Here is a 23,897-nt window from a genome sequence, read left to right on the forward strand (position 1 = left end):
GCAAACTTCGGCTCCAAAACACGTGGAGAGCCGCAGTTTGCCCATGCCTGATCTAGATACTTCGTAATATGCTGGAAGTATTCAGTTTTTATACGTTCTTGAACCAGCTAAATTGTTGGGTTTGGTTTGTAAATTCCAAGATCTTTAAAACTGGTTTTCTAAAGTAAGATTTTAAACCTTGTTGTTTTGCAGACTCTGCGCCCGTTCTAAAAGTAGATGAAAGACAACGGCTTGCTCGAGAAAGGAGGGTGGAACGGGAGAAAGTCTTAGGTGAGTCACGTGTAATTTACTCGAAACTACTTCATGATTTTCAGGAATCTTAAGTAACATGCTTGTTATTTGATGTTTGTATTACATGTTGAGCAGTATATGGGCTGAGGTTCTAATTGGAAGTGAATGTACGCTTTTGTTGTTAATATAGGCTGTAATTTGGCATCAGAAGAATAAACACCTATGTTCCAATCCTCACATAGACTTAACATGTAGATTTTCTGTGTGCTGAAACATAAATCAAGCCTGTCCACATAGGACCATTCTGCATAAATGCCCTGAAACATGCCAAGATTCAATTCATGTATTGTTATGTCCTCTGCCATGTAAATTCTATGCAATGATATCATGTTTGATCTTCTGAAAAGCTAATATAGTTATGGTTCTAGCAGTAACGATTCTCTTCATGAGGCCTTGAATTAAAATAACCAATATTTGAATGTATTAATAATACTAGGGAACAAGGAACTCTTTCTTCTGAACTTTAATAGTCAGGGAGTTTAGTCGTTTTGAGAAGCACTAGACAAGCTTTCTGAGAAATTTAAATACTTTTTCCTAAACTGTAACTCTGTAAGATGGAAACATGGACATGAAAATGGAATCATTGTGCTGTGATTGTTTAATGCACAAGTGCCAGTGAACATCCCAGGAAGATATGCAGGATAAATTTGTCCTAAATATGTATCTTAAAGGCCTAATGTTATTCCATACTGGTAAGTAAAGCAGAGTGATTTGACCCAAAGGATAAATTCCAAATTGGGAGGCATTTGAGGAGGTTTCATTCCAGCACAGGATAGAGACATGGTCATGGAGGCAACTGGGTGGAAGGATATAAGGTTGGAATGGTGGGTGGGGGTCCATTGTACTTCTCACCAATTTTGACATATGAAGAACTTGCCATATAGCTGTGGTGGCTAGTGAACTTATCCTCTCTCAGTTGCCTTCATGCAGAAGAAAGCAAATGTAAACAAATACCTAGAGGCATGAATTATCACAGTATCCACTAATTATGCTAGAAACTTTAACTTTGAAACACAAAAAACTATATTGGTGGTTCCTTCCTAGCCTTTTGACATAAGTATAATTTCTGAGGTTCTTGGTTTCTGTCTGTAGTCATCAATCTTTTTAGAAAACGTTGCCAACCATTCCCCCCTTTCCCCTTCCATAAAAATAAACATGTAAATATATATATGATGTCACTCTTAATTTTGTGAAAAATCCCTTCCTCAGTATGACACTTGTCATCATTCTGTATTTTTAAGTAGATCATGATGGCACAGTACATTTACCTTTAGATAACCCTATATTGATATTTGTTTGGCATGCCATTTGAGTCAGGGTAAAAAGTAAAGCAATCTAATTATTCTTCATTCTAATGAGAGAAGCTGAACATTACTACATTTAGATAAAATATAATTGTATTTGTTTCAGAATACACACAAATGAATAATTAAAAAAATACTAAATATAACACAACCCCCTCTCCCCGGCCCCACATACAATGCTACAGCAAGTTACATGCCATAGTTTTGAATTTTATGTTCTTTGCTGTTCTATTTCAACATATATTTAAGCTACTTTCTCTAAAGAACAGGCAAAATAGTGGGATTTTCACATGCCTTCACTTCATTAATTATTATTAATATTTTTCTTTAATTCCCTTATTTTTTCCCAGGATATTTTGCCACCAGTTGTTGTTGTTAACTGCCATCTCTTTAGCTTCAACATATGATGCCCCTGTGAATGGGAGAACTCCATGTAATTAACAGCCCTACTCAGATCTTACAGACTCAAGGCCATAACTCCCTTGATTGAGTCTTATCCATCTGGAATTCTTCTTCTTCTTCTCTTTACAGCCATGCACCTTACCAAGCACTAGTATCTTTTTAGAGAGTCATGCTTCTCATGATATGGCCAAAGTAGGGCAGTCTCAATTTAGTTATCTTTGGTTCTAGGGGCAGCTCAAGCATGATTTGTTCTAGGACCTATTTTTGCATTTGTATAGCAGTGCACAGCATCCACAGAACTCTTCTGCAATGCTCTTTCTTTTTTGGATACAGATAGTGCCTTTCTGCATTCCTCCCTGGCTTCAGTCCAGAGTTCTTCTGGTTCATGGTCGATTGGGCTTAATAGCTCATATCTACTTGCATTACCCTTAAATTCTACAGGCAGTTCTTCAGATTGTATTTTGATATGATATTTGATTTGGTGTTCGTATTTAGCTTTACTCTAATTTTTGATAATAGCAATTCATGATATTAAAAAATAAGCCATACCCAGTCTGAACATAATGATCCCTACCTCATTTGTATTTATTTTCTGACCAACAAACCAAGGCAAAGCTTTGATAGGGATCCATTTCTGTATTGATCTGAGTATATTACTGAACATATTTTAACGATATAGAAATTGTGCTAAAATTAGGGTTAAACTAAGAAACCTGAGTTAAATTTAAAAATGGACTTGGAACAAAAAATACATGTCCATGTTGGAAAAAGTAATAGGTTGTGGAACTGTAACACCCCCCCCCCCCAATAACTCTGGATAATCTCCATCCAACAAGATGATGGGCAAACATATTTTTCCCATTGAGGAGAGCATAGAAAGTTTATATTGACAGGTGTTATAGGACCCATCACAGCAGGAGAAAACTTCTCAAAATTGGTTAGTTTTTGGTTTCAAAATGTAAACACAGTAATCAGAAATGCTTTCCTCTCTCTTGGGAGAAAACATTAGCAAATTGCCTCTTCCTGACTTTGTGCTACTCACTATTTCACATTTTTGCTTCCCTGAAAGTAGTTCAAATAATTACCCTGTGTGCTCTGACATTCTAAAAATATTAAGTCTGCCTCAGCAAACTGAAAGTTTAGTGGGATTTTGAAACACTTAAGAAAGTAAGTACTGATAGCCTGTCTATATACATTCTGATGTAAGACCATTTTCTCCCTGGTTGCAAACTAGCAGGAATTCAGTGAAAGCAAAGTTCTTTTGTTCCACCTAAAATAAGTCCAGCTTTGGAGATATCAAGGTGAATTTGTAACTGTTTGATATGGAATCATGTCCAAAATAGCATGCCCAGTTTTAGGTCTGAAGTACAGGAAATATTTACAGAGTGTAAAAAGTAAGGGGACTGGCTTTTCCAAAGTAACAGTGAGGCTGTTGAAATTACACAAGTGGGACATGGAGCATCCAAACATGGACTGGGGTCTAGTGATCTTCCTTGGGACCCTCTGGGAAGCACTTAGACTGCCTCAAAAATCTTCAGCCTTCTATTACTCATCTGTTATGGGGAGAGAACAGAAAAAGGGCAAGCTGTAAAATATCAGGGTTGGGCATCACCTACCCTAGAAAGCCCATTAGAAATGTACAGCTAAACCGAAGAAAACCTGAGAGTGACTTGGAGTAAATTATTGTGCAAAAAGGATTTAAACATTTTTTTTGTTCTGATACTCAAAAGTCAAAAGAAACACTTGACTTTAGCTCATGGTTCTAGTTGCTGGAACTCAACTTTGTAGTAAAAAACCCAAAACAAACAAGGTAGGTTCTCTAAGCCTGCCCACACTAATGTCAGTAGTATGACAGTTACAAACATTCCCAGAAAAGCACCAGTGGTTCCCAACCCATGGGCCACAGCCCAGCAGTGAGCCACAAGAACGAAAATCCAGTCAATGAACCTCCTTCCTCTGTATTTATTTTATTTCCACTCCTTTCCACAGAGCTGACCAGCACCGGATAATGACACGGATAATAACACAGTCCTACCAAAAACATTGTTTTCTTGGTGTCTTTGTTTTTAGGCCTGTTCCTGGGGTTTTTTGGAGTGCTGATTCAGAAATTGCACTAGATAGACCACATCAGGTCTATTATTAAATATGGTTTTCTGTGGGTGAGCAGATGGTGACTACTGGATGGCATATGTTCTGTATCACAAATTAGAGCTGATGTGGTCTGTCCAATGCATTCTTCTGAATCTGCACCCCAAATAACCAAACCGAATCTGAAGTTGACCAAAAACTGATTCGTAACCCTTTTGGTATTAATGTTGGAGAGTGGTCCTTTTTCAAGTGGGCCCTGGTCAAAGTGGGCCCAGGTCAAAAAAGGTTGGGAACCACTGCTCTACACTATTAATCTGGTTATATGGACTGTCCAAAGTAAATAGCATTAGAGAGAAGTTATGCCCATTAACTTAACGGTAAGTGTTTACTTCTTAAAATTGTTGACTTTTCACTCGATTAGTTTACTTACACTGTTCTCATTGAAGAGCGAAGTCTTAGTGTGTTATCTCAATTGTCAATTATTTATACATTAAAATATAATGCCATTTGTATTTCTGAAAGGATAGCCTCACGTTTGCTCTGCAGAACACTATTAATATATACAAACTTATATCTGTAATATACATCTGGGTTAGAATTTACATCGTACTAATGTTGTGTCATGCTTTAAGACATTTATAATCGCAAGGAATTTAATTATCCCCTCCTTTTTCTGACCTTTTCCAAACTAGCAAAAGACAATTATGACATTTAAAAGTTTAAATTACATTTCAGGAATCTTTCTTGGCATTCAAAGTAGAATTCATAACGTGCCATCAGTCTTTGAAATAAAAAAATGTTCTCTGGGTGGCAAGTCAGTGAGGTGTAATGAAAGTGTAGATATGATTTGTATCAATTGTGGGTGTACTTTTAGCAAGTAGAACGCAAGGAGTCACCTTTGAAAGTGCTCCCTAAGCAGAACCTAATCAGATCTCTGTCCTTTGTTCCTCACAATATCAAAAACTGCAGTAGTATTGTTGATCCAGTAACAAAGTATACTTCTTATATTTGTATGTATTACATTTCATTCAGGGAGCTCTGTTTTTAGTTTACATATATTTTACAAGTTGCAAGTTGCCTGAGATTTCTAGATTAGAACATGAAGTACATCCTAGATCCATGGATTCTGCATCCACGGAGTCAGCCATCCACGGTTTGAAAATATTCCAAAAAAGCAAATCTTGATTTTGACATTTTACATAAGGAAGGTCAGTTTACTTGCATAGAATGAGACTTGAACATCCATAGATTTTTTTAAAAATTCTGTGTGTATATAAAATGTATTATCCTTCATTCTAGGATAAAAACCAATATAACTTATAATAATAACTTTATTTTTATACCCCGCCTCTATCTCCCTAAAGGAGACTCAGGGCGGCTTACATGGGGCCAAGCCCGAATAAAAACAATAGCAATATAAAACACAACAATAGACAAAAGACATGCACAATTATAAAAATTTAAACATTAGCCAATAAAAACAAATGACAAGAACTAATAAAAACATGGATTAAAACGGAGAGGTTGTAAAAGTAGACTGGGTAAGGTGCACCATATAAATATTGTAAACACGAGGTGACTGATAAAGTGCAGCAATTCTTAATTATCTCAGTTTTTACATTTTGGCCTGCTGTCTCCTAGTGGATTGCCAAGTGAGAGTCTATTTCTTATTATGAGTGTTGAATTGAAGATTGTGAAGCCATGCTAACAAATCATGTAGGCTAGAATGAGCAGTGAAAAAGGACAGAGATGAATACAATCCAAAGTGTGTCTTGAAATTTTCATTGTCATTAGAAAAGGAGCTAAAACTCCAAACTACAATAGAAACATTGGTCCTTGAACAAGAGATTTCTTTCTAGTAGTTCTGTAGTAAACATAGTTTGCATAATCAGAAATAGATTATATGACAATTTAACAGAACTGGCATCCCTTGTATAAAATTAACTCTAGTCAATCACCTTATTTATGAGCAACCTTTTCACCAAGAATGGAACTCAAGGTGATTTCTCCCGTTGTTAAATTCTAGGGATCTGCGGCTCAGCAAAAAACGTACCATTTTAGTTCTCATTCCCTCTCCCCATTCTGCTTACCAAGTAATGCCCGAAATCAGGGGAGGATGTCGTTTTCATTCTGGTAAGATTTGGTCCATTGGCGCCAATGGGAAAACTTTAGAGGCTCAATTCACCATCATTTTTAGGCATATCATGAAACTTACCTCACTTTTAGACCATAATTATGACTGCAAGCCTACTGAATTTCAGAACGTTTCACCAATCCACTGAATTTTGGGAAATTTTAGAAGTTTTTGTCATAATTTTTGAAAAACCACAAAAGGGAGCTCTGGAAATTGAAGTCCCAACCACACGCACCACAAGAGGGGAGAATAGACACAGTTAACCAGGCCTCTAATTAGCTGAGAAAAAACGTGAGGAGCAGAGAGAGAAAAATATTTTAACTCCCATCAGATAGTACCACTCAGCCCTATTAGCCCCATTAGCTGAAAGATCTGGCTGCTGGTGATCTGTATTGACTGAGCCTTCGGCTGCCCTCCACCCAGTCTGTTTTCAGATGTCCAGCAGTTGGATCGACAAATTTCCCCAAATTCGATATTGTCAAATGGAATTGTGCACACTGCTATTAATTCTTAGTAGCACTGGTGGCAACTATAACTACAGCAACAGATTAAATATTATAAAAACAGAAAAATATAATTTGGGTGGAAGCATAATTTCATGGCAGCGTGTGCTGTGTGCTTTCAGGTTGTTTCTGACTGATAACCCTTCTTCGGAGTAAGTCTGCCTTTGCCTTTCTCAGTGGCTGAGAGAGCTAGATTTCCACAAGGTCTCCCTTTCATGGCCAAGTAGGGATTCGGATGCTGGGCTCCAGAGTCATAGACCAATGTTCAAACCACTACACAGTTGTGCACTAAGTGCTGGAGCTTCCAGCAGTGAAAGGGCGGTGAAGAAGACCTGTGCCTAAGATCCTGGAGTGTCACCATCAGTAAATTATCTTGGAAATTACCTGAACAAAAGGATGGTTTCAAAGGGATGATCCCCAGTGCAGCTCTTTACAGCTCTTCTTTGTCTTCCTCCATAAATGATTTTGCTCTTAAGAGTAAGTAAAATTATAAAAGTGACTAGAAAACCCAGGGTCAAGGATAAGATCCTCTGAAGCTCCTGCAAAATTCACTGAATGTGGCACGATGAAAATATAATGAAAGCCCGATCTCATAATCAGCAGTAGATAAGACACTGGATCTTTTAAAAAATATATCAAAAAGATGAAATGTGGTACAGTACTTCAAAAGCATTTAGTGAGTTTAATTTAAACTTGGAGGGATTGAATTTACTGTAATTTTATTTTAAAATATATCTTGTCTAATCTATTGTTGAACCCATTTTCTGTTAAGAAAAAAAAAGCCTAAAGGCATCTTTTCAACAGTGCAGAACCTTTAATATTGATTCCTCTCCCTTTTATTAGCTAAATTCATTGCAAAAGCTAAAACACAAACAGTGTGCTAAGGTCAGCCAAAAATTAAAGCTGAATGGTCCTTGTCAAGGCTGTTCAAGGAGTCCTTGTAGAAAATAAGTGTATGAGCAAGCTTAAGAAACTGATAAAGTCAGTTTCCCCCAACAAGCCACTAGCTAATGTAATATTTAGATAGTGGTAGAGTGACAGATATTCCTTCATATTACGGTAGACTGCCATTCCTCTGTAAGGTGGTTGTTTGCATAATGAGAACTTTGAGTCAGCTCTAAATCTTTACCAGGTTGATTTCAGTCTAGCTTTTGAGATGAAATGGTTTTAGTTACTCTAGATGACCTCTTTTGGAAGTTGCATGGGAAACATGGCCCTATGCATTAAGTTGGACCCCTCGGCTATCTTTAATTATATATATACTTTCGGCCTGTGTTGTGCAGTGAAAGGTGCTGTTGTGCATTGCTTCTCTGGAGCTTGGAAAATTGGGGGGTTGGGGGTTGGAACATGACTCTAAAGTTAGTAGGAGGATTCTAAGAGAAGTCCAAATAAGGAACTATCCCAAGCTCGATTACATAGTAGATAGGTCCCAGAATTGTTGCTCGGGGGCTGCTGTGGTCTTCCATGGACTATGTCTGATGGGAGCTTGCAGTGTTCCATCTTGCTCCGACATGTCTGATCAGGAGAGACAGTTGGGGTGGGTTCCATGACCATGAAACAGTTCATCCTCCTGTCCTAATGTTTATTGTTAATCTTTTCTTTTCCTTGTCTTGTTAATATTTGTTCCCTTTCCTTGTTATTTGCTGTACTGCTTGTGTGAACAACCAATGTACTACTGCCACCTCTACATAAACTAACAAAATGTTCAATAAAAGTAAAGATTAAAAACATCTGAATGAAGTAAGGTAATGGGAATCAGTAATGCACCAAAGAAAAAGTGCCAGTAAAACGGAAGCTGCTTTCAGAAACAATTAAGAAGTTAATGATTGGCACTGTGTGGTTAACTCCTATTATGGATTGGGATTGCACTGTCCGAAAACAAAGGAAAGGAAAATTAAAAAAAAATTACACCAGACATCCTTCTCAATCAGATGCTGCTCCTGAGGTTGTCTGACTCACACAAAAAGGACTTCTGATAGGTGTGATTACCCCAAGACTGAGACAATTAGATAGATACGGTCGATCTTCTAAGTGTATGGCTTTTCCAGGAGTTAATTTGGATGGGATACTCTTCATCTTTCTCAGTGAGAATGAACTGAAGTTTGCTTCAGATTCCTGACCCCTCTGGTTCTATGCTGGAGTTTTCTAAACTGTGTGTTCTTTCAGGGAAATGTTAAGTTGTTATAAACAGACACAATCAGAGTGACATTTTCTTTGTTGCTGTTTAGCGGCAAGAGAACTTGCCTGGATAGAAAAAGAAGAGAGAGCAAGGCAATATTACGAGAAACATCTAGAGGAACGCAAAAAGAAATTGGAAGAGCAGAGGCTAAAAGAAGAAAGGAGGAGAGCTGCAGTTGAGGAAAAACGAAGACAGCGGCTAGAAGAGGACAAGGTAAGTGGACTGTCTGAGTGTCAGACCCTAGGCAGCGGAGCACCAAGAACCAGACGCAGAGGCCAATATCTATCTAATATCTTTATTAAGTAAATATATAAAAGTAATAAAAACAAGTGAAGAATATAGTTCAGAAGCTGACCTATCAAATGAGGTCAAATAAAGTCCAGAAATGTATTGTCCAATAATTGATATTAGAGTTCAAAGTTTTAAATCCAATAACCGAAACACACACTATTGCCAAGCAATAGTGTGGGGAAAGTGCCCAGAGTCTTTGAAGTCCAAGGTAGCTTGAGAACAAGGCTGGAAACAAATTTGAATCATTAAACAAGGTCCGTGACTAGGAACAAGGCGAAACAGAGATTCTAAGAACAAGGTCCGTGGCTAAAAACAAGGCTAGACCAATCTTGAATACTTGATCCGTGGAGCAAGGAACTGGGGTTGCGGACTTTGCGAAGTCCACACAAGGCTGGAAACACGAAGTTGCTTCTGGAGCTGCTCAGTTGACTCCGCAACAATTCTAACGTGCCAGGCACCTATATTGGGGTCTCGTTTTCCCGCCATACAGGTGTTCAGCGTCCTCTTTCCCTAGAGAACAGGGAACGAAACCTAACTTTGCAGATGTGAGACTCTCTGGATTTTCCCAGGGGAAACATGGCTAATCAATGTCTTGTTTGGCAGCAATTCTTAAACTCCTGCGAACCCGCTCTTTAACTCCCCTGTCTGCAGTAAAGGAATGTCTCCTAGCGAAGGGAGGTGAGAGCTGTTCAAGGTCAGTTTTAATTGGCTTTTGGGCAAGAACATCAACATCAGGCATTTTGAAGGAGTCCGGCTGTTGTTGATCCGGAGAAAACCCCATGTTTTCATCCTCATCTGCCACAGTGACACTAGGAACGGGACTACAAGGCCCATGAGGCATCACACTGAGGGGATCTCCTGGGATAGTGAGTTTTCACCTGTAGTGATTACAACAAACGTTCTTCAGAGCTAGCATCAAAAAGGTAATGTTGGCTATTGGATTTGAGAAGGCACGAAGTCATTACATTTTGCCTACAAGGAGAGGAAATCAAGATTTTATTTATTTTTGATGTAAGTTTAATATATGGACTGAATAGTGACTTTGAGATGTAAAGTATTGTAGTACATATATGGTGCTATATCATCATAGGACTATAAAATCCACAGTATTTTTCACATTGTGGATGTTCCTCTTGCATGTTTCGCATTGCTGTCAATCATTTTTGTCAATTATACAACTTGTGGACTGAGGGATTATGGGTGCACATGAAAGTACATCCCGGCTCATTCATCATTCAGAATGGCTATTCAGAAAACACCTGAAGAATGACATATTTTCTTCACATTGATCACATTTCCCCTTTTTTCAAGCGATCCAAACAGAACTGTACTAGTTTAGGAAAACTTCACTTTGCATTATCTCATTAGGAGCGACATGAAGCTGTTGTTCGCAGGACGATTGAAAGGAGCCAGAAACCAAAACAGAAGCAAAACAGATGGTCCTGGGGAGGTACACTGCATAGCAACAGCAGCATTAATACCACAGGTAAAAGTGGAGGCCAGACCTCGCAGTCTGTATCCCCTTCTTTGTGCTAATCTGTATTTCTTACCGAGGACGCCTGTTTGCAGACTGCATTTCAGCTGAGTCTTTAATTGTGTCTTGAGATGTACATTCTTCTTACTTCTTAGCAGTCAAGAAAGAGAAACTGAACTAATGCTTGGATGATTTGCTCTTTTTAACTCCATCTGTATTTCTGCTTAATTTGCTTTGTTCATCTCTCTGTGACCTTTTCATGTGCCAAGAGTCTGTTTATGCCAATTTCCTCAGGCTTCTGTATTTGCTAGGCATTATTAATATGAGTGTTTAGGAAAGCAATGTGAATTATTATAAAAACTAGACACAAGAATATATTTCACTACATTTAAATCCACTGGGAAGGAATCTAGTGGCCAGTGTGGCTAACATTATCACTGAAAAAAGTCTTTGGTAGATTTCTCACTTTCTAAGAAAAAGTTGCTTTTTGATTTTAAAAAAATGTGTTAAATAAATTATAGAGTTATGATTTTTGTATTTTTCCAGACACATGGTTTGTGTCTGAATAGATATTTAAATACACAGAGGACTTCCAAGTATAAAGACATGTCCATTATATTTTGAATCAGGAAATTCTGTATGTACATTACATATTTTCTTTTCCTTCCCTAAAAGTGCATGAATGGGTGTTTACTTCATCTGTTATGGAATAAATATATGTATCACTGCTTTTACAAAGGGCAAGAAACTCCAATCGCTACTGTTCCTTGTGCTGCAAGATCAATAAACAATGGCTTTTTTTGGTAACAGTGTTCTACCTATTCTCTTTGCTTCTCTCTGTATAACTTGTTTGCTGCCTTTTACATTTTTTCTTTCCTTTTGAAAATCATTGTCTTGCATTCTGTCCCTAGGTTATTATGTTGAATCATCCTTCACCTTTCTCGATTTAGCAGGCCTGGAGTACCACTTCAGACCTCTGGGTGGTGCTAGGAAACCCGGTACATAACTCATTGTGATGTGTTGGCTCTTCACCAGTAGTTCTCTCGCTCCCCAGAGCCAGACCAGTTTACCAGTAACTAAACCATGCTCTGTTAGTCACCATGCATGCCTAACATCTGCCGCCTAGGCTAGAGCTTGATAGATAGCATGCCCTGCTGCCTTCCTCAAATTTACCAAGCGGTTATTGGGTGACTTAAAGACTGTGGTACAACTTCTCAACATTTTAGAAGTGCTTCTGTTTGCAAGCAGTATGCAGAGATCTTTCCAGCTTTTGAAAGCTCTTTGTAAAGGACATCCCTCTTGCTCAACTTGTTTATCTACTCCTTTTCCCACTCTGTATTTTTACAGAAATCATTCTCCTTTGTTCATTTATCTCCCAGTGCTTTTGAAATATCTATTATATACTCTCCATAGTATGGCTGCTGACTCTGCAGTCTGTAAAAAGAAGGTTGGTGCACTGTGACACTGCATTAACAAACCTAGCCAGCATTTTGAAGAAGCAAAATCAATCCTGTTGTAATTGTCCCACATACATACGCTAGAGACTGCCCTTCAGGTTGCTGCTCACTGCTCTTTTCCTCTTGCTACCGCATGCCACTTCTGTTTACTTAAATATCCCTCCAGTTCACATAGCAAATTACCTTCTGAGCATCTAGACAACAATGCCTCCTCTTAGTGCTTTTTTGTGTTTGCTTTCGGACCTCTTTCAGCTTTCTGGCTTTACATGACCACATGCCACCCATGCTTTCTCCTCTTAAAGCAGGGACTTATTGGGAAAAATGACTTGAACTTGCTTGAAAGAAGGAGGTAAATGAAAAATATAGGCAGCTTCATCTCCATGTTGCAATACCAGATTTGAGTAAATGGGGTAGTTGATATCTGTGCTTTCATTCAAATACTTCGTTAAAGCACTGGAGTGTCACTGTGGACCTACAAATTTGTGCATTGTGATTTTGGGAAAACCCTGTGGAACTGATACTCAAATACAGTGTTTCCCAAACTGTGCTCCTCCAGGTGTTTTGGACTTTTTCTCCCAGAAATCCCAGCCGGTTTACCAGCTGATAGGAATTGTGGGAGCTGAAGTCCAAAACACCTGGAGGAGCACAGTTTGAGAAACTCTGCTCTAATGAATAGAAATGCAAAATACTTGCCCAAATGTCCATTCAGTAATGGATTCTTTTTCTAAAGTATCTGTTATATGAAATGTCAAATAAATTGTAGGAAAAGGAAATCTGAAAAATATCTATTATATATAAATTCATTGCCCAACTTCAATGCCCAAGGTTTTTGACAATAATGAAGATAATCCTTACTTGTATAAAGTAATCATGTATAATATAAAACAAATACAGAAATGCTCTCTGAAACAGGAAACAAGATTAAGTGTGGTCCATGCAGATGTCTGCCTAATACATTCTCCTCTGCCAGTCTGTAAATCTCTCTCTCTGTTTATATCTGCTTCCCTTCCTCTGTTTCTCCCATTCTCTCTCTGATATATATATATATACAGTAGAGTCTCACTTATCCAAGCTAAACGGGCCGGAAGAAGCTTGGATAAGCGAATATCTTGGATAATAAGGAGGGATTAAGGAAAAGCCTATTAAACATCAAATTAGGTTATGATTTTACAAATGAAGCACCAAAACATCGTGTTATACAATAAATTTGACAGAAAAAGTAGTTCAATACGCAGTAATGTTAAGTTGTAATTACTGTATTTACGAATTTAGCACCAAAATATCACGATATATTGAAAACACTGACTGCAAAAATGGCTTGGATAATCCAGAAACTTGGATAAGCGAGGCTTGGATAAGTGAGACTCTACTGTGTGTATGTGTGTGTGTGTGTGTGTGTGTGTGTGTGTGTGTATATATATATATATATATACACATACACACACACACACACACACACACACATATACACACACGCACACAAGCACATAAGTTGAAACACCTGTAGGCAAAACTTTTCCTAATGTTTATCTACAAGAATAATTGGGTTAAACACAATTGCTAGGCCCAAGAACAATAGCCTGAATCATTTGCTGAATGCTATGTCAACATTTATGTAAGTCCTGTTGATTAAATGGGTTTACTCTTGTTGTGACTAGCAATTAGATTTAGCCATTTAAACTTTGAATCTGCCTAAATTAATTCCCAGTTTTCTCTCTACTTGATACATACGCTGGTTTTGATATTTCATTGTCATCATAACAAACAAATGATCATGCCTTGGAAGCAGCTATATCCACAAGGTTATCTTACTTAATAGGTAAATGACCTGTTTCAGTGATTTTGTCTATGAGTACATTGGTTCCCTCTACTATTTCCCATTTGCTTCCAGACTTACTGCATCACTCTGATTGTAAGTGCAATGAGATGAATATGAACATTTCATTGTGCATATTTCTTACCAGATCATTCAGATTTATTTCATAGAAATATATTGTTGTTTGATTGAGTGAGTCACAATTTTAGGTAGGATGTAACGAGAAATTAGCAATTCAGTTCCATTCATAACTACTTAGAAGTAAGCCTTACTGAAAATAGCTGGATTTATTTCCAGGTACATATGTATAAGATTGCAGGCAAAATAATATTGTGCACACTCTTTGAGTCACCTATTTAAAATCCTTCCAAAAAGTCCTTTCTTAAAGATATTGTCCGATAGAAAAAAGCCACAATATTCCTATTTCTACTTCCCTCTAGAGGACTAGGAACTTACATTGCTGCATGTGGGCTGTCAATTAGCATTATTTCCATTTGTTTTAGATCCAGACAGGCGATCTGTTTCAACAATGAACCTTTCGAAACATGTTGATCCAGTCATTAACAAGCGGCTCTCCTCCTCATCTGCAACATTACTAAATTCTCCAGACAGAGGTACAGTTTAAAGAACAACAGTAGTCGCAAAGGAAAGGTCTAAAAATGTTTTGTGCTGTGATTTTACCATTTTGATCTCAAGTCATTTCCTTTACGTTGTTAGAGGAAAAAAGACTTCAATCACAAGGGGAAAACAAGAGATTTGAAAGTGCTAAAAGCAGTGCTTCTGTCAGGTTTTTTAGTAAATGGATTTTTTAAAAATAGAAAACCTGTTCATCTCTCCATACTGCATGGAATCCATTTTAACTTTTGTACATCACCACTAGATCATATTCATCTATTATTGTTGTTTTATTTCACCCCTTTTTTAAAATCTTGAATCTTTCCAGGATAGTCAACATGCTGACTTATGTTGGCTTAGAAATGGGATAGTAATTGTCTATCAAATTTATATGTTGCTTTGTTTTCATGAGAGACTTTATCCCAATCCTTTTTGAGTCTTTGGGAATTTTAAAAGTCTAAAAGAACTACAATTGGATACAACGGTGATGTGATCTTCCGTTAGAATCTACTAGATGTAATGTACTCTGTAGTATTAATCACAACAGCTCCAAGTGTTATATGCAGGTTGGATCCAGAAACACCTTTCCGAAGACAAAGTTGGATTAGATTTTTGATTATGTAGTGAAATTGGTTGGAAGGTCAAATGTGTTTGGTTAACAAAGGCAGTAATCCTATGTCAACATGTATAGGATTGATTTGTTTATGTCCTTAAAATGTGTGAGTTTTATGTTTAGCATACATGTTTGGAGATATATGTCTGTATCAATGTTTACGCCACGCTGACAATCTGTGCGCAATAGCTTATCTCTGATACCGCTTTTTCTTTGTGTGGGTTTTTCTGCATGTTTGGTAATATGCCATTCTTCCTTGTTATGTGCTAGGCTGACAGTAATGTGCAATAGCTTTCTCAGATGTTGGCTCACATATATGTTGTCTCAGATTTCACCGATCTGGCAGCAAAGCACAAGTATTGTTTTCTTCAAGGGCAACATTTTCTTAGTTTTTAAAAACAAGTAACTGAAACTTACAAATAAAGTCTTCCAGAAAGGTAACTATTCTCTGAAAAATAGTTGTTGGTGATTCATGGCAATGTCCATGATAAAATTAGTGGTGAAGACTAGAAAAGACATGCAGAACTAAAATGATATAATACTTGCCAAAAAGTGCTAGAAACTGTAGTTGCATATTCTGCCAATGGAACTAGCATAAGGAACACCTAGCACACTGAAGTCATTATATGTTCATTTCAAAGCTGGCATGACAGCTTGTGCATGTTCATATACTGGCATAAGCAAAAATGAAAGCATTGGATATTTGGACAAGGGTGGAAACATGAAGCATTAGAAGATGTGCAGGTTTGTGCAAACCCAGCCAAGACTAGATGTGGCTTTTGGAGCCCGAAAAGTTGTGCAGCCTCATTTTAATGGAATCTGACTTGTGAATTCAACAGTCTATTATTTATTGCAAATTATACTGGTAGATACATTGTTCAGTAATAAGATAATAGATATTAAAAGGAATACTTGCAATATAATGTGCTTTGCTCCTGAAACGTGTATCGCTTAAAATCCCTTTCTTGTTGGCATTAATGTATTCATCCCATATAAATACCTCCTAACAATATGTTTAGACTCTATGCAGAGTGTGAAAAAACAAGAGTGTTAGCCCCATTTTACTGTGAGAACACCCAGTGAATCTCACTCCATGACTCTTGTGCATTCAAATTCAATCCTTCTAGTTTCTAGTTTTCAGGTGCTAATCCATGAAAGTGTTCTGAAGAGCTGGGCATCTTCATGAGTGCCACTCATTTAGTTTCTTTCAAGCACCTGAGGTTATGGCAGCTGTCTACAAAGGCAGTGTGCTTATGAATGCTTGCAGAGGAACTCCATATCTTTTAATGAATCAAACTTTACAGGCTGCTTTTTCACAACTGAGAATTTCATTGGTTTGACATGTTATGGGTATTTATGTAAAAAACAGAAAGTAAAATATAATCCTTTTTTCCTTTGAAGATCAACAATTGGTTAGAATGGGGACTTTACTTCCCCTTTAAAAGCAGTATGCCACCTGGCAAGTTCATTCTACATACTACGATTTAAATACCCATATTTTATTGCATAATAGTCACCATTGTGTAATAGTCACACTCCTCTTTTTGGGCCCCTAATTTGGTATTTTGGGATTCCTTTCATAATAGTTGCACCCTTGATTTAGACAGCACTCCCCGGAGTAAATAGTCTAGTGTTCTCTTCCACGTGTCTTGCTGCCCTGCTCTAATAAGCTTTACCCACTTGCCTTCCTTCTTTCAGCAAGGGTGCATCACTCACTCACTCACTTGGCCATCCATCCACCCACTCGCCTACCCATCCTCCCAAAGACCAACCCACTACTTCACTCACCCATCTGCTCACCTATTCACTTACTCATTAATTCGCTCCCACGCCCGTCCATATGCTCGCCCACCCCTTTTCAGGCACGGCGCTTTATGAAGGTGGTGAGTGAGCAGATGGATGGGTGTATGATTGAAGCAAGTGGTTCTTTGGTACAGATGGGTGGGCTTATAAATGGATGAGCAAGTGAGTGAGTGAGTGAGTGAGTGAGTGAGTGATGCACCTTTGCTGAAAGGACAAAGGCAAGTGGGTAAATTTGGTTTTCTGGACACTCTTGTACATTTTCTCAAGTTGTTTTCAACATTGGTTTAATAAAAAGTTACCCTGATTCTAAGCATAGAATCTGGAAGAGCTCTTGTGTACCATCCATCCACTCACTCCACCCCCTTCATGAAGCCCCATGCCTGAAAAGTGGTTATTATTATGGTCTATAATGCAATGAAATCTGGTCTTTTGACTTGTGATATGACTTACTAGAATTAAGCATAGGATCAGGAGGAGCTCTTGCAAATGCTCTTTCTGATTCTATCTTTAAATATGAATTTGACCACTGTGTCAAGTTATCCTTTAAGTATGGGAACAGAAATTTTCTGAGAAGTCATATCAACAGATGTCCTTATTATTATTTATATTCTGCTTTTTCTCTCCATACAAAGATTCAAAGCGGCTAACATTAAAAACATTACAACACACATAGGTGTTTCGCTCTTTTAATTGCAAGAAATACATACCTTGAAGAGAAAGATCAACTGTACTTTCCCTTTCCCTCCTCATTATCAAACTCTATACAAAAGAATTTACAATTCTTTTATTTGCTTCCCCCAGTTGTATTTGCTATAGCAAGTGCACGTGTGTGTTTCAATACTGAATTTTTATGTGCTCTCTTTGTGAATTGCTTTTGTGGCTGTGTGGTGTCTATGATGTAATGCAAGAATCCATCCATCATTTGATGGAGGCATATGCAGTGTTACTGTTCCAATATGCAGGAGGTTTTCAATTAATTAAACTGTCCTAAAACAAAAAGTAAACAGACTGGAAGAGACTGTCTAAACTAGAGTTGCTTTGAGGTCATGTACACACTCAGTGACACATCTGTTCTCCACAAGCTGCATAAAGACTGAACTATACCTGTCACAAAAATGAAGTCATACTGGGATTGGCATGAGCTGAACTGTCCACAAAGTCCAAAGTCCATTATCTCCTACAAAGGTTAATCGAAGTGACATCTTCCATGTAGTAATGCCAAAGTGGGGAATGTGGGATTGAAAATAATAAAAATTGCCCTCCCCATGCAGAACAATAGTAACCGACCAGCTTGCCAAGTAAATTACAGCTTTGTAAACAGCAATCTGTCCAGGACTAATTACTCCAAAGGCACCAGATCCCATCTGAACTTAGAAGCTAAGCAGGATCGAGCCTAGTTAGTATTTGGATGGTAGCCAGCCAATGGATATCAGGTGTTACAGGCTATATTGCCAAGTAAGGAACTGAAAAAAACACCTTTTAGTATTCTTTTCCTAAGAAGACTCTATGGACTTCATGGGGATGCCATGAATCAACAGGTTGCGTGAAGGCACACGCATACACACAAACAAACAGCAATTTATCTTATTTTCAATTTAAAAGCACTCTGAGAAATTTCCCTAAGGGGCATTCGAGGAGAGAGGTGTAGCTTAGTAGGAAAGTATTCACCAGTTTTAATCCTTTCATCATAGCTTTTTGGAGAGCCAGTTCCAGACAGTTATTTTCTTTTCTTTAGCATATTTTTTCTAGAGGTTATTGAACTTGAGATTGTCCCCCTTTATTTGTCTAACAAAGTACTTCAGAAAACTATCTAAAATAAATCCTATTCTTCTTAGTGTCCTTATAAAACTAAATTTGAAGTATTCTACTCCATGCCTCTTTACAAATGTGCAGTGTCTTACAGTGCATTGTAACCTCCTCTCCATTTCTGATGTAGTGGCTTTGGTTCAGAATTGTTCACCTTCCAAATAGTTTCACTCAGAAATATCCTGTGAAAAATATATGTGTTTTTTTCTTTACTGATCAGTAGAAATTGCTATGACTTTTTGTTGTTACTTCTATTATGACATTTGCCAATTTGATTTCTTGTTAATTTAATACATCCACATATATATTTGTAATATCCCACCACTTTTCCTCTTAATCATACAGTGAAGCATTTTGAGTGTGTTTCATCACCACATCAGTTCGGGACTTCTTCCTATGAGACATTAGTATTTAGTTGAAATGTGGAAAATATGGCTCAGCTTGTATGTTACTTTTCTGGTCTTATGTGTTTACGTGTTTGGTCACACATGGTGACATTTCTGATATTGAGGGAAACCCTGCAGTATCTTCTCTTTTCTAGCACTATTTGCATATATAAGTAAATGCATTATACAAATAATATGGATGTGGAGGAAGCCAGATGTCCTGCATATTCCCTTACTGAGTCCCCTTGGGGAGATAGGGCGAGATAAAAATAAAGTTTTATTTATTTTTTTATTTGCTGCAGTGAAGAACTCCCAACTCATGGACATAATCCAGGCTACTGGGGTCCCCACTTCACCCACAGACCTGCCCTGGTCTGCTCTCCCTCTCAAAATGGAGATGGGCTGATGTTGGGGGCCCCTGTGGGCAGAGGCCAGCCTTTTCCATGCTGCCATGGTAGGGGTGGGGCAAGCATGTTCAAGCAGCATTTCAAGAGGTGGCAGAGTCTCAAGCTCTTAACTGGTTTTCCTCTTTCCTCGTCAAACCATTCAAGTTTATTTCTTCCATCTGCTGAAATCAGTAGTGGCTGGTGGCTTTGGTTTGCCATGTGGCAACTCTCTAGTCCACTCCAGAATTTAAAATTAACTTTCAAATCCGCAATGTTGAACCCTGTTTTCCAAATAGGTACAGTAACTTGGAGAACTTATTTAAAGTTCATATTAAAACCCAAAGTGTACATGGGAGCCATCATAGTTGAAACAGCAAACAGATAAAAGAGACAAGTGCATAGTTGATTATATACAGATAGATCTCTTAGTTGGACAGGCTGATAGGAAATACATATTAATATTTATTACTGCTTACCTACTACATGGCAATGAATTGTATGTAATATCTTATTTTGCATTTTCAGAAATTTTGATTTTTTTTTGAAAAAAAAATATAATGCCTAATGACAGACGGAACAGGAGACTAAAATATCCCAAAGGAGAGTTGAAAGATTTAGCCCTCTACTACCACTGTGTCTTTCCTGACAATACTTCCCACCCCATCCCTGCATTAAAATTGCAGAGGACACACTGGGATCCTGTGCTATCTTCTCTTGATGTTCCAAGCTGCTAACAGAAGAAGCAGGGAACTTAAATGGCAGCAACTGCTATTCTGTGCTGTTCCCACCCCGTCCTAGTTTTGGTCCCATTCATTCACCTTTTATGACCATGTATTTTGCTATTTTATCGTAGCATGTACAAATAAAAGTAGCAGAGACCAAATTTTAGGAACAGCCAAAATAAAGCAATTCCATAAATGAAGCAGTTCACTGAGTGGAAATAATGTAAAAATTGGTGTTTTTTTTGGATTTTTCTGTAAGACATCCTCCACACCACATTTCTTGAGATGCAAGTTTAATGATCGCTGATGTACTTTAATAGGGACACCCATGATATATTTGGTACTTTATGTAATCTGCCTGAGTATGGTTCCATTAAAAAAATCTTACCATTTTTTTATTTTTGCAACAGTCTATTATGTAAGAAAGTTTATGCAGGCAGCCTGCTGCAGTTGTGGGCTCAAGATTTCTTATGTAAAGCCATTTTTGTTGTTTGGTAAAACTGGAGCATAACAGCATAGGAAGGGAAATAACTTTGCAGAGGATGTGTTCCTTTGTGTCTTCTCCTCTCTCTACAAAAGGGTGGGAACATTCATCGCACTGTAACTCGCATCATATTTTTCCATTGGCTAAACTGTCAGGGGTTCCTACAGGTCAATAACATTTGGAGGTTGTATGATTCCCACCTCTCACCTACGAAACAAGCTAAAAATGATAAGATCTCTACCACCTATTAAATAAAATTCCTTAAAAAAAAGTACCCTGCAAGATTTGGAACATTCATGTTGTACCCTTGAAATAACTTCTTTGAAAGATTGATATGTGCAAAGTGGGGTTCATGTTAAGTTAGACTTAGTTCTAGTTTATTTCAGTGGGAATATAACTGGTTATAGCTAACCGTATAACTTATTTCAATGAGACTGCTGCTGCTCAATCACATAGTCGTTTCCGACTCTTTGTGACCTCATGGACCAGTCCACGCCAGAGCTCCCTGTCAATGGGACTGGACCCAAGCTAATTTAGGATACTTTCAGGAGATAATTTCCAGGGCTACAGCAAAAGTCAGCAAGGAGCCATTACCATTTTTCCTAATTTATCCTGGGTGGATAAGAAAAAGGATGGACGAAAACCATAGAAAGGTTACAAATGGAAGATGACCATGAATGCACTCCATGCAAAATACTTTAAATAACAACAATAAACACCGTCTGAAAGCGCTTTTGTCTGGAACAAATGGCCAATCTTTATCGACAGGTAGCTCTATTTTTCTGTGAACACATGCCGCTTGTGAGAATGTTTCTTTTCATTCCTCCCATTATGTGAGCAATTTTTATGTGGAAAATAATGCCATTCCCTTCTAAAAACGAGTTCAGCGGATTATGAAATAATGGCAGCATACGATAAAACCCAAGAAGAAGCAAAACAGGAAATTCTCAAAGTCTGTGTTGTTCTGCACTCTGATGCTGCATATTTCGAGTTTTTTAAAAAAAAGAAAACAGGAAAGTTCTGTACTTTTGTGAGAGGAAGTTGTATGGGTCTCAGCTGCATGTAAAACTGATGGTTATTCCATGATTTTTTCCTTTGTGTTCATTACTTAAAGCAACTTAAATACATGTCCTAAAACATCATCAGTAAATATTCTTTTCAGAAATAAAAGAGGTGAGTAATGTGAGATGGAAATATTTGTTAACCTTTATAGAATCTTGTAATACATATTTACACTGTAGCTGTGGTATTAAAGCATATCTGGATAGATAACATTTTCAATTTTTCAGAGTACTGCAATGTATGAGGTCAACAGTTTCTTGAAATGGTATGATAAAAACTGACAAGGAAATATATGGTAAATTGGTATGGGTTTTTCAGAGTTCTTAATCAAACAGCCTGTGTGCAATGGGGAGCAATGTTTTATTAACTACCTTGTGTGGTGCCTGACCTTCTGTGGAAGACATGTGATCTAACATTTCACTTATATGGTGACACTCAGCTCGACGTCTGCAGCTAAGTCCGTGGGAGAGCAGTGTCGTTAGCCGACTTCTGACACCAACGCATTCGTTCTTGGCCCGGAGTAAAAGCGCAGCCACCTTGTCAGGAGATGCAGGTAAATGAAAAGCATCCAATAGATACCTGGTTGTGTTTATGCAACATTTCTATAACTGTTTGAAAATAAATTTTGTTCAAGATTAAGTTTTGAATAGCTTGGCCATAGGTTGAATTAATTTCCTTCAGAACAGCTTTGTTTCTTCTCCCCTCCACACCTGTGCTCTTACGTTTGAAACATTGCCTGTCTCTCTATTCTTGCTTGCACTTCTCTAACAATATAGTAGTAAGAAAATGGTCTAGTTGCCAGCAGAACATAATACATGCGAATTATAGGAAAAAGATCTTCTAACAAACGTTATAGATATTCTACTATTTTTAGTATTTAAGATAATACTTTAGCTTCGTGTTTTTGTGCTGTCTCCTCCTTTCAACTTTAGCCTGACAGCTTTAATACTTAATCGGTTGACAAAGATTCATCAGAAGATTTTCCTACATTTTTTTAAAAAAACTACTTTTCCAATGGTCAAATTACAAGCTGCTTTCAATGGACACTGTGAAGGAGAGAGAAAAAGATAATTTGCAGATCAAGGATTTAAGTAAGGCACAATCAAGCAAAGGATGGTTAATCCTGCTTTGGCCTCTCTTAGTTTGTCAAATTGCTCCTTTTTATTGCATGAAGGCTTTTTGCCAACTAAAAATGCACAGCTAGCTACCAAAAACTGAACTTATAGCAGTCCCATAGAATTTGAGAAGCCCAAACAATATAGCTACTCTTACTTTCAGTGACAACTAGAACTGTCTACATTTCATTGACTTATATCTTTACACTGCAATCTTTAGCATGTCCACTTAAAAACAAGCCCTGACGGATCTGTGGGATGTAGATATAGGGCGGCTGCCTTTTTTTTTTTTTTTTTTGCTAACAAAAGTGCATTTATTATAAATTAGTTTGCTTTGTTCTACTGAATTTTTAAAAGTTGACAAAATGAGGAATTCCTGTGAGAAGTCTTGGGATAAAGAGCCTTGGTTTTGTATTGTACTGAGGCTTCCTACAATGTAATACCAATTGATATCCTTTTAGTTTTGGCTAAGTGTGTGTTGTGGGATATGCTATGCAGAAATAAACAAACCCATCATCATCCACAATTTACTGACAGAGCTGTCCCAAGGTAATTTTCAGGAGTAGGTGACCGGAATTTTGGCAACCCCCCCCCCCCCCAAACATGAGGCCGGGGATGTAGAGTGGGCGCTAGGCCGTACCTCCCACAGAGACCCAGGAGCAGGCTGGGCCTCCTCCCCCTCCCCCCGGGCACCCCAAGCGAGTCTCTGTCTCTATCCAGACCTCTCTCTCAGCCTCTCGGCCTCTCCAGTCTCTGCTCCACCATCTTGTATATACACACAGCTCTCTCTCTCTCTCTCTCTCGGCCTCTGCTCCACCATCTTCTGCCTTCCCGCCTCACAAAGAGACCAGACCTGAGGCGACGGTGAAGTCGCTCGCCATGTTCTCCCTCCTCCTCCTCCTCCCCCTTGGCCTCTTTCCCCGGAGCCGGCCCTCGCCTTCCTCCCATTGGCTGAGCCCATGTCGC

General features: G+C 38.1%; 1 protein-coding gene across 8 annotated transcripts in view; it reads left to right on the plus strand.

Moving 5' to 3' along the window:
- Window positions 1–23,897, plus strand: part of map7 (microtubule associated protein 7) — a 116,832-nt gene that overhangs the window by 70,603 nt on the left and 22,332 nt on the right. For 4 of the 8 annotated variants that reach the window (XM_062968976.1, XM_062968977.1, XM_062968978.1 and 1 more), the window contains 6 exons: window positions 193–270; window positions 8,951–9,114; window positions 10,561–10,678; window positions 11,578–11,664; window positions 14,443–14,553; window positions 22,256–22,369. In XM_062968976.1, the coding sequence (XP_062825046.1) occupies window positions 193–270; window positions 8,951–9,114; window positions 10,561–10,678; window positions 11,578–11,664; window positions 14,443–14,553; window positions 22,256–22,369 (672 nt within the window). The remainder of the gene's footprint in view (window positions 1–192; window positions 271–8,950; window positions 9,115–10,560; window positions 10,679–11,577; window positions 11,665–14,442; window positions 14,554–22,255; window positions 22,370–23,897) is intronic. The other 4 variants (XM_003223306.4, XM_008114516.3, XM_008114518.3 and 1 more) reach the window with 2 other exon arrangements.

Source organism: Anolis carolinensis, chromosome 1 (genome assembly GCF_035594765.1).
Source record: "Anolis carolinensis isolate JA03-04 chromosome 1, rAnoCar3.1.pri, whole genome shotgun sequence".
In the NCBI taxonomy this organism is placed as follows: domain Eukaryota; kingdom Metazoa; phylum Chordata; class Lepidosauria; order Squamata; family Dactyloidae; genus Anolis; species Anolis carolinensis.